This window comes from Terrapene carolina, unplaced genomic scaffold, assembly GCF_002925995.2.
Source record: "Terrapene carolina triunguis isolate 2854851 unplaced genomic scaffold, T_m_triunguis-2.0 Scaffold558, whole genome shotgun sequence".
NCBI lineage: Eukaryota > Metazoa > Chordata > Testudines > Emydidae > Terrapene > Terrapene triunguis.
In genome coordinates this window covers 6497820-6509792 of record NW_020664909.1, presented here as the reverse complement: position 1 = coordinate 6509792, position 11973 = coordinate 6497820, and the positions used below count along the sequence as shown (strand labels likewise).

Sequence of the window (11973 nt, the reverse complement as noted above, 5' to 3'; positions counted from 1 at the left end):
TGCAGGGAGCTGGGGTGCAAGGGGGGTGCAGTGGTCAGGGCAGAGGGCTGGGGGTGTGTGAGGGGGGTGCAGGAGTCAGGGCATGAGGTGTGGGGGGCCTGGGTTAGTGTGGGGAGTGCAGGAGTCAGGGCAGGGGTGTGGGGGTGGCTGGGTATGTCAGGTGCAGGAGTTAGGGCAGAGGGCTTGGGGGCATGTGAGGGGATGCAGGAGTCAGGGCATGGGGTGTGGGGGGCTGGGTATGTGTGGGGAGTGCAGGAGTCAGGGCTGGGGGCATGTGAGGGGGTGCAGGAGTCAGGGCATGGGCTGTGGGGGGGCTGGGTATGTGGAGGGTGCAGGAGTCAGGGCTGGGGTTGTGGGGGGGGTGCAGGGGGCTGGGGTGCAGGGGTCAGGGCAGAGGGCTGGGGGGTGGTGGGCTGGGATCAGGGGGGTGCTCCCAGCCCCCGACCCCTGAGCGGCTCACGGCAGGGGGCTGGAGGGATACGCCCCACTCCTACCCACTTCCCCCTGCCTCTTCTCCGCCTCCTTACCGGTCTGAGCAGCGAGGGCGCTGGGGCTGCTCTTCTCCCCTCCCTCGCAAGGGCCATCAGCGGCAGGGAGGGAGAGGAGGCGGGGCTCGACACAGCATGCTGGGGGAAAAGGCGGGGGAGGGGGAAGCTTGGCTGCCGGTGAAGCCTGCCCTATAGCAGCAGCCGGCAGGACCAAGCTTGCTTCTGCCCCCTTCCCCCGGCGTAGAAGAGCAGGCTGGGCCGGGCAGGATTTTTAATGGCACGCTGCTGCCTGCCGGGGTCCAGTTCAGCCCGCTGCCAGGGTTCGGCAGTGGGCTGAGCGCGACCCCGGCAGGCAGCAGTGTGCCATTCAAAATCAGCTCGCATGCCGTCTTTGGCACACGTGCCATAGATTGCCGAACCCTGTATTACAGAATTCTGTGCAGATAATGTACAGAATCCTGAAAGCAAGTTTTGCAGATTTGTAAAAGTTCATTGCTCTGGTTAACTAAATGGGTTTTCAGAAAATTGCAAGTATGTGTGTATAGATACTTTTTTTTTTTAATTATTATTATTTTTTAACTGAAATTTAAAAATATATGTCTATTCACATTGGCTTCGGTCTATTGCAATGTCTGGATTCTTTAGTTGATTATAAATTAACATAAGTGATTTCTTCTCAGGATCAACGTTTGATTACACCTTTGGCTTTTGCTTTAACATCAGACCACAGAGAACAAGTACAGGCTGGACTTAGAATACTGTTTGAGGCAGCACCATTACCAGACTTCCCTGCCATAGTGTGAGTTTCTTATGTGTGGTAAGGGGGTAATAATATGATGTCTTTCACTTTCATTACTTTAGTCTGAGTGACTTGTTTAAAATCTGTGTTTGAATCTTTTTAATTAGGACTACTAATGTTCCAAATGTTTGAGTAATTGTTACCTTCTTCAAAACATTTTTTCTGTTCTTGTAGTTGAATCTTTCTTCTCATCACCCCCAATGCTGGTCTGTCATGCATGCTGGGCCACATTCACAGTTCTCGGACAGGTTTAAAGTCCAGTAACTCAAACTATCATAGCTAGAAACAGATGTTGTGCCATTTGAGAGGAGCTGGAAATATCCTTTCCAATAGGATACGGCACTTCTTTCTAGATATAGTAGATAAAGAGTTATGGAACCTTAAAATTCACATAGTGATTGTAGAGAGAAGTTGCTATCAGTGAACAATCAACCTCTGTTTTTTTTCTTTAGCATTTCTCCTTTTTAGATCTCAAAATATTTCATGCTCATATCTAACTGAAGTACCTAATACAGTATGATAGTGCAAGTAGGGTTGATATGTTTTCGAAGTGTAGTGTGTAATTGTTGTAGACTCCTCTTTACAAAAAATCATTGTCTCCTACCCTCACATTAACATTCTTGCCAGGTTTTATTGCTTACTTCTTTTATCTTGTTATATAGGCTTGGTGAAAGCATTGCAGCAAATAATGCTTATAGACAACAAGAGACACAGCATGCACCAAAAAAAATCCATATGCAGTCATCCATTACTAGTGTTATGTCCATGAAGTGCTCTACTTCGTACCCTTCAAATGATGATGCAACAACTTCGAACATTCAAGAGCTAATACAGAAACTTCAATCTGGACTGGAGGTTAATAGTATTTTTCATATTTCTGGTAGGATAACTACTAACATTCTTAGTGTTTACAGAAGAGGTGTAGCACCTGAAACTTTTAAGCTACAAATGTTAACTCGGACACCTCACCTGAACTCAATATGTATGCTCTTACATTCTCAGGCAGAAGCCCAAATAAAGAGGATCCCTGTTGTGTCCAGAAAAGTCAACAGTCTGGTCTTCCAGACTTTCATAGTTCAGAATCTTTACCCTGAGAGTGTATTGCTTATGTTTACCTAGCTTTCAGATATGGGGACTTAGCAGATGTGTCCCAGAAGCAGGGCCGGCTCCAGGCACCAGCCCAGCAAGCAGGTGCTTGGGGCGGCCAAGGGGAAGGTTCGGCATGTCGGGCTCTTCGAGGACGGAGAAAAAGAGCTGCCGCCGAAGAAGAAAGCGGCGTGGTGGAGCTGCCGCTGATCGCGATTGCGGCTTTTTTTTTTTTTCTTTTTTCCGCCGCTTGGGGCGGCAAAAACCCTGGAGCCGGCCCTGCCCAGAAGATCTAAGCTGTTGCAATGATGCACAAAGGGAGAAGGTTTTTTTACAGAAAGACACTCCCTGGGGGGCAGATGACATTCTGGCATATAGGATCAGGGATAATCACCCATCTTTTAGATGCTTGTATGTGCCCCCCAAACACAGTAGTATTTGAGCACCTCCTGATCTTGATATTTATCCTCACAGCATCCCTGTGAGGTAGGGAAGTCGTTTTACAACAGTGGAAATCTTGCTTCCCTCTGATATAGCATGCATTGTAAGTTGAGCAAATAGCTTTATTACATTAACATTCCTTTAATTTGAATTTTCTAAAGCTTATCACCACAGTGACTAGGCACCAAATGCAGAATTTGTTGCGTTAAGTTAACTGTGGTTTCTCCAACACAAAGGGACTCCAAATACAGGAACAGCTCCTGCAACCCAGACCGTAAGATGAACTTCTGACAGAAAAAAAGCTTATTGGTATATACCTAGTGATGCACTTAACTCTTCTGATCTGAGGAGTTGCTCCTTCGAGGAGGGAATGACTTTTTAAAATTTGATAATTTGTTCCGTGAACATCAAACACTTCAGCCTTAAATGTTTAACACAAGCTACAGAAGAAAAGTGGACTCCTATAGAAGATGCCATCTTTTTATAATGTAGTTTAAGTTCTTCACATGAAGAAGCTAAATAAATTAAATACAAGATGTGCAGAAAACAGAATATTCCAACGAATGTTTTGTCATTGACTTTGACATGTTTGTACATTTAAATAAAATTCTAAATGAAAGTACTTACTCCACGTGATCCTTCAACTTTGTAACAACAACAGTAGGGTCCAAGAGGATAGAGAGAGAGAGCTGAAAAACATACAAATGGGGAAAAGAATAGATGTCTGATCTCCTTCTGCATTAGGGAATTTTGAACTAATTTTCCCCTGTGTAGGAGCTGGTGCTGTTTTGAAAACAAGATGTTAGTAAACTACTATTGGATGATATTTATCTTCTATACTGAAAAGCACAAACAGCTGGGCTCACTTGCGCAGCAGCATCTATCCGCATACAGTGAACAGTCTCCCCAAAACTGGCACTGGCAACTCCCCAAGCACTACCTTAATGGAAAGCTTTATCAATCCCCAGACCACACCCCTGGAAGACCCTCTCCTCAATTACCTACTCAACTGACTATAGAAAAATGTAAATGTTTACACAAATATTCATTTGAATAAACATATAAGCCCTATATTGTGCCATAAAGGTCAGTAAACTCTTTAGTATGCTAAAGGATCTTAATGAAAGATGGAGGAGACATTTCACAGAAACTTTCTCTGTATTGTTTTCATCAAAATATTCTGACCTATCTCTGTCGAGGTCAATGAATTCTGAGATTAGAATTTTTGGCCATAATGCCCTGCCACTAGTCCTGCAGAACTGAAATACCATTTGTCAGGAGGAACACTTAAGCTTCCCACACCCAACCGAACCAATAGGCTTATTGTAGCAGCCTATGTAACGAGTTTTCCCTCATTTTTGGAGTAACACTAATTTATGATCATGATGGCTGATGTTATGATCGTCCCTTTATTGGGTAAATTTTATTCAGTAATTCCAATACTTTCTTACATTAAACTGAACAGGACTGAGCTATACCCAAGTTGATGCAGCAAGGCTTTTAATGTTTGAAGGCAGAGCAGCTGCCAGCCTGTGGGCTCATTTAATTACTATCCTCTCATCAAGATCTATAAGACGAATGACTGTTCATCCAGAAACTACAAATTAGACAACTTATCTTCAGGCTGTTGAATTCTACTACTCTAACTTCTCCCACAGATGAAGGAACCAATCACTGATGTGAGGATGTCTGACATAATGGATGTCTATGAGCAGAAACTAGCGGCATTAGCCGTGAGTACATATGAACATGTGTATTTACGTCACTGAGTATGTGTACTTACTATGAAAGATAAAATTAATGAAATAGTGCTACTAATCTTTCTTAATCTTTAGTCCAAAGAAACCAGGTTACAAGATCTATTGGAGGCAAAGGCATTAGCGCTTGCTCAGGCTGATAGGCTAATTGCCCAGTACCGTTGTCAGAGAGTCCAAGCTGAATCTGAGGTGAGTATGAACAACCACACGCTGGAAGGTAGAGATGGAAGATACTTATACGGTCATCTAGTCCAAATCCAGTGTTCTGTCATGGAGGCCCCAGTACAGAATGGTTCTCTACATGTGTCTTAAGCTAGAACTTCAGTTTCTTTTAAAAACTAAATACAAAGATTAAGATTACCACTTGTTTGTGGAAAATATTCTAATCTAGTGTCACTGCTAAATTTTTCTTATACTTACTGTAAATATTCTTTTAGTTTCATCCTCTTATATCTATAAGCTCTTTGAGCTTCCATATTTGACATTTATGCCCTTTAGGTATGACCTTATGTGATTTTTTGGAAGCCTTCCCTTCCTCCACTGTTTAGCTGAGTTATGTATAAGACCTTTTGTGGATAGCTAGTGTTAATGCCCCATTAATGGTTGATCTTTCAGAACAGCCTCAATAATCTCCCCATCTATACAATAAGATTTACAATACTAATGTTACTGCTTGTTCTATAACACTATTTTAGAGAAACTGTACTTCTAAGTACAGTACTAAAATGTTAGGGGTTTGCAGACAGCCCTAGAACCTTTCCCTGTTTATGTGCAACCTAACAGCCAGTCTGTACTCTTTTTTTGGATAGAGTTATGCTTTCAAATGAAGCTTAAGCCACCAGTATAATCACTTCAGATACTCTTTTTAAAAAAGTATCTAAACTATTTTTTGTTTTACTTTTAAGGTCACAAATTACTACTGTATCTCAGAGTGTAAAATAACTGATTCAGTCATCATTTGCCAAAACTTTAAACGTGCTTAAAAATTGCTATCTAATTTTAAATATAGTGCACTGACCATGGAGCATTTGATCATACAGGTTTTGTGGATAATTTAGCAGTAGTGTAAATTCTAATTCCATGTGAAATTCCCCATTGTTTTGAGTGAGTTAAGCAACATATCCTAGATTAAGCATGTAAAGGAGTCTTTGTATTTGCTTTTTGCTCAAAGGCAAGGACGCTTGCTGCAATGTTGAAGGATGCAGAGCGAAAAAATGAAGAACTTGATGTATTGCTGAAAGCTCAGCAGGTAGAATCTGAACGGGCACAGAATGACATAGAGCAGCTCTTTCAACACAATAGGAAGTTACAAACAGTGGCTGAAGAATATGAGATATTGAAAAGATCTTCCGTTGATCTTCTGCAGAAGTAAGAACTTAAGATCTATCTGTACTACTCGTGTACTGACCTAAAACAGAAAATTTTCAGATAGATAACCGATCAAAAGAGAAAATAGGTTTTCACGGGGCCCTTCTTAAAGGACCTGCTTTGACCTGATTAGTCTTTTCAGCCAAGGAATGCGGGGTAGAGCTCTGTCTGAATCCAGTAAGTGCCCAATCTAGCTGAAGCAGAAGGAGGGCTTTGAGGTGTTCAAAGCACTATCTTTTTCTAGGCTAATCATATTGCAGGACAGTGTATTAAAACTCTCTGTTTATAGGTTTTAAGAGGGTCACTGCTAATGTACTTGAATTTTATTTGTTCTTGGATCAAATTAATCTTGTTTGAAAAAGTTTGTAACTTGAACAGAAAATAGAAATTGATGGATGAAGGTGCAGATTCCAAAGCTATTAAGTTAAGGAATGGGTGAGGATGATTTGAGTAATGAAGATTTCTATGTAAAGAAAGAATGGAACTAGTTTGTTGAATGGACATGATAGGTGTACAAAATTAATGGCTGAGAGGGCAATTAGAGTGCTCCTATTTGCCTGTCCTCATAATACAAGAATAAGGGGACAGACACTTAGTGAAATAAAGGCAACAACTTTAAAGCTAATACAAAAAAAAAACTAGGCTAAGAGGTTGATGGGATTCAAAAAAGTATTGCACTTGTCTGGATGAGACCATTCAGAGTTAGATTAGACAAGATCAAAAAATTTCAAAGAAATAAAAACCTTTGTGCTTTAGGCAGAGACTAACTTCTACATGATACTCCTTAAGTAGGAACATCTCCTATGTGCAGATAATCCCATAATTGTCCATTATGGGAATTCTTGTACTTCCTCTGAAGCATTGGTCTGGCCTCTGTCAGACAAGCTACTTCCAGTTACTGGTCTGATTATGTATAACTTGCTACATTTGTGTGAACCACCTGGTTGTGGTGAACTTTGTCTGAAAGAAATGTGTAGTCTCAATCCAATTCTTAATCTTAATAAACAGTCAATGATAATGTGTAAGGGTTCCAATGAGGATTGAGGTTAAGATGAAAGTTGCTGTTTGTTTTTTTTTTATTTTATCCCCTGCAGGTTTTTTAGTAAGTGTTTTGGGGGTTTTTTGGCCAAAAGTGGGCGTAACAATTTTTGCTTGGAAGTGGAGTGGAAAAATAGCCCATTGGATGTCAAAAGTATTACTTCTTTCCTGACGCAGTAAAGCTTTTAAGAAGTACTTACTCTTCTTAACCATAACCCATTAACTAACTTTTAGGCATGAAACCACTGAAAGACAATATAAAGATCTGCAGATTACATGTAATTCACTAAATAAACAAACTGAGGCCATGAAAAAGCTGAATGAATCGCTCAAGCAACAGAATGACAAGTAAGTTTAGTTCATTTTTTTTAAAAGCAAATTAAAGGGAAACCATCATCAAGTCACATCAATATTAATTGTGTAATTATCTATGGTTTCAAGTATCACCTGAGGTGTATGTGCGAGGAAGACTTCTCCACTTTGCTTTGTGTAGTTACTCACCTATTTCCTCTGCGTAATCATTTCTTCTGGTTTTGTTTCTGGTCTTACACACAAACAGGCAGGAGAACTTGAGGTAATGTATAATACCGGAGACTACTTACAGTGTATTTTATGGAACTTAATAGGTTTCAAGATTCCCTTCTAATGTACAAGGATTCTCTCTTCTCATGCAGAATATTGCTTTTGTCAGCAGACGGGGTCAAAAGTTTTGCTAATTATGTAATGCCCTCTCATTAGAGGGCATCTTAAATCAGTGCCAGAGATTATTGAAATTCACTATCCTTTAACTACTGTGGGCCAAATTTCTGTCTTTGAGGCAGGCAACTTTCTATTAGAGTGCAATAGGAGTTTGATTAGTCTATGGCTAAATTTAACAGTCTTTTTTAGTACTTTGATAGCTGGTAGTACTCAAGGCAATAAAGAACTTGACAAAGAAGATGACTCTTAAACTCTCTCTTGTTCATCACTTTCCTTTATAGCAGGGGTCTTCTGTACAACTTGAAGTAATGGTGGTAGATGGCTGCCCTTCATTGCAGTGGGTCAACCTATAATCACTACTGTAATTCAATATATAATTCCCTTTTGCTGCACTTCATTCTCCTCCTGTGATGCAAGGCTTGAAACTTGTTCAAACATCAATTACTAATTTAACTTCTTTCTTCACTTCACAAGCACAGGTATACTCCCATAGTCCTATACCAAATGAGCAAGAATTCTGAATTTTGTTTTTCTTTCATCTTTCCTGATCCATCAGAGTACCACCTGTCCCAGGTTTTTGAGGATAGAAACTACAGTTTGTTGCAAATTGATGGGCTGACAAGAGCAGGGGCGCGGGCAAACTTATCTTTTACTGCAGCAGCTGAGGGAAGAGGCTTCCTGGTTGTAAATAACCCCAAAACAATTTTTTTTCTTGTTTCTTACTGATATTTTAAAGGATGGTACTCTTCTGCAAAATGACAGAGTAAGGCCAGATCATTCATTTTTCTTATAAAGTGAATTTATTTGATTTTTCTAGCTGCCAGCCCTGAAGGTCAAGCTGCATTATTCCTGGCTCTTGTATTGCCAGTAGTAAAAATTCTGCAATCAGAATTCAGTTAACTAGTCTGATTCATGAGGCAGAATGGAATGTCATTTACATTCTTATAGTTTGTGTCTTCAGCATTAATAGGTGTAAAAATGTGTATTAGCAATCAGATATTACTCGAAACACCAGGAAGCTGTTCTGCATTTCACATGGTCGTTTTCAGATTATCTATTGTAGTAGTGCCTAGGGACCCTGGTGTAATAGGTACTGTGAAATAAATAACATTCCACTTCCCTTCACCCCCTCTCCCCCACCCTGCAAATTTCCGGTTAGGATTTAGACAATAGGCAACAGGTGAATAACAGACAAACGAGAGGGAGGACAAAGTGACACACATTCGTGCATTTGCATAAGTTAGTGGTCACAGTGGTAGAGTAGAACTAAACTTAAATTCCCACAATTTAAAATGTTTAACTTAAGCAATTAATACCTTAAAGTGTAGATATGCTACCAGCAAAAAAAGATTGTCTAGTACAGTGGTTCTCAACCTTTCCAGACTACTGTACCCCTTTCAGGAGTCTGATTTATCTTGCATACCCCAAGTTTCACCTCACTTAGGGTATGTCTACACCCAGCCGCTAGTTCGGCGGCTGGGAATCGAAGTTCTGGGTTCGACTTACCGCATCTTGTCTGGACGCGATAAGTCGAACCAGGAAGTGATCGCCGTCGACTGCGGTACTCCAGCTATACGAGAGGAGTACCGCGGCGTCGACGGGGGAGCCTGCCTGCCGCGTGTGGACCGAGGTAAGTTCGAACTAAGGTACTTCGACTTCAGCTACGTTATTCACGTAGCTGAAGTTGCGTACCTTAGTTCGAATTGGGGGGTAAGTGTAGACCAGGCCTTAAAAACTTCTTGCTTACAAAATCAGACATAAAAATACAAAAGTGTCATAGCATGCTGTTACTGAAAAATGGCTTACTTTCTCATTTTGTCTGTGTGAAATTTTAGTTTGTACTGACTTTGCTAGTGCTTTTTATGTAGCCTGTTGTAAAACTAGGCAAATATATAAATGAGTTAATAATGTACCACCTGGAAGACCTCTGCATACCCCCATGGGTACACATACTCCTGGTTGAGAACCATTGGTCTTAGTATATGTGGTCCTCCTAATAGATGAACAAAATTGTACTGGAAACTTTGCACCGTAGTTGCAGAAGACACCTTTTTTTTCTTTCTTGAAGCAGATTTTTCTAATTTGCTCAATATAGGATAGTGTAATATTAGTAAATCTAAAACACTAGATAAATTGGTTTTTAGAGTCTTAGTAGGATGGTTGGATTAATTTCCTTGGTAATATTAAGAATGCTTTACTGCTTGTAGTTGTAGGGACTGATTCTTCAGGATTCAAGCTCTAGGAACAAATGAGGTTTCTTAGGATATAGAGTTTCTACTGTGTGTTTGACAGAGGGAAGGAAATGAAACTTGAATCAGTATTCTTTCAACCAAATAAGGAATCAAAAGAATATATTTGTACAGCATGGAATTAAAGGTGCACTTTAGCCTACCTAGCTTAAAAAAAACTTTCCTGACCATGCAAAGCAATGCTGCACAAGTTATTCTAGCTTGCTGCTGCAAAGAAATGGAGACATGAATCTTGCATCTGTCTGTTTTTGAAATAACTGGTAATCGGGCTTTTCCTGCAATTTCAGAACTGTTGCACAATTGATGGAAACAGAAGATCATAGAAAAGAATTACTGAAACAGCTACAGGATAGAGATAGTAAAATATCAAGTAAGTCACTGTCTGGTTTTGTAAATCTTGTGCTATCCATACTGAATAGAATTAACTGGATTTAAATAGACTCATTGCTGAATTATTTTTTGGTGAACTTCTTAGCTCTGTGGGCAGCTACCTTTTTGTTAAATAGATTATAAGGCTCAAAATCACTTCTCTGGCTGCCTTCTGCTCCTGAAAAGCCTGTAACTCTTATTGAAAACATAGACTTAAATATCTGTAAACTAAAAAATGAGGAATTGTTTTAAGGACAGATGGGGAAAGTTCAAGGACGTTTAAAAGTCTGCCAAACCTACACTTAAACCATTGCATTTTGCATGCTGTCAAAAACCATAGCTGCTTCCTTGAAAACTTTCTTTTTAGAACAAGTTCACTAGAGAGCTTTCTGCTAAGCTACAAATTAGACAGGTTAGATCATAATTTTCAAAGTCTTCAGTGAATATGAAATGTCTGTAACTACCTACTAAAATTTTGCAGTAGATGGCAGTACTGGGTAATTCATTTATATTAGAGGCCCTGGTGTGTGTGTAAAACTTAAACATACTGGGAGTTTTACTAGCAATCGGACAAATTAAAACTTGCTAACTGACTCTAAAAATCTTTCAAAAGGCTTACAACAAAAAATAAAGATTCTGGAAGAAAAACTGAAAGCCCGACAGAAAGAAAAAACAGATATGGAAGAAACTATTGACATTCTCAGAAAGGAATTAAGTAAAACGGAACAGGCAAGAAAAGAATTGAGCATTAAGGTAAGAATTTTTGTTGGCAGCTTACTGAAAACTATAAAACCCAGCGTTAAAAAATAATTGCTAGAAATGAAAAATTGTATGAAAATGGTAGAAATAGCTAAAGTTAAGGCTGCTCCAATTTCTTATATAGTTAATTGAGAGAGGGACTTTTGAGATTTAAACCAGAGAGGTATGATTTGGGTTATCTGTGCTGTTAACACAATGATCTTCTTTTTGAGTTGGTGTAGATCCACCCTGTCCAGTAAGAGTTATAGGAGATGTGCTTCTGGGAGCCACGTCTCCTGGAACTACCTAATACGTTGAAGAATGCACATGCTATACCAGGTTGTGAGAGAGTGGTGTATGTTCTTCTGCAATCACTGACGGGCTCTGTTGGTTAGTCTAGAAGACAGACATCTCTACTTTGGAGTTAGTTAAGGATCTGTCCTTGCACTGAGCACAACAAGGGTCTTGCCCCTATTGTTGGCTGTGGAGAAAGAGAGGCTCTTGCAAGAGACAACTTGGTCTTTAAATTTTTTGAAATGGGGCTAATACTTACCTTTCAGGGGTGGGTATTGATATTTGTACAGCATTTTGAAGATGCAAATTACAGCAGGTGCTTTTTACCAACAGTAGTAATCCATTCCCTGGAAATGCAGGCTAATTATCCAGAGACCCTAGTGTCTGCTACAAAACTGATAGTGCCCTTGTTCTTACACACATTTGCCTCTGTAAGGGAAAAAAGCTAGTTTTTATTCAACCACAGACTTTTGTTTAGGGTTTAACTCAATGGCCTGGCCATTAGGAAGATGACAGGACAACAAATAGCTATTTTAAAAAAAAAATTAATACCCAAACCATTTCTGAAGCATAACATCAGTAGTTCTGAGCAAAATTTACGTGTGTGTGTGTGTGTGTGTGTGTGTGTGTGTGTGTGTGTGTGTGTG

General features: G+C 40.0%; 1 protein-coding gene across 2 annotated transcripts in view; it reads left to right on the top strand.

The window, feature by feature from the left end:
* Positions 1-11973, top strand: part of CIP2A (cell proliferation regulating inhibitor of protein phosphatase 2A) — a 32960-nt gene that overhangs the window by 19119 nt on the left and 1868 nt on the right. For both annotated transcript variants that reach the window (XM_024200340.2, XM_024200341.1), the window contains 8 exons: positions 1169-1287; positions 1950-2142; positions 4473-4547; positions 4650-4760; positions 5743-5939; positions 7212-7325; positions 10213-10295; positions 10908-11047. In XM_024200340.2, the coding sequence (XP_024056108.1) occupies positions 1169-1287; positions 1950-2142; positions 4473-4547; positions 4650-4760; positions 5743-5939; positions 7212-7325; positions 10213-10295; positions 10908-11047 (1032 nt within the window). The remainder of the gene's footprint in view (positions 1-1168; positions 1288-1949; positions 2143-4472; positions 4548-4649; positions 4761-5742; positions 5940-7211; positions 7326-10212; positions 10296-10907; positions 11048-11973) is intronic.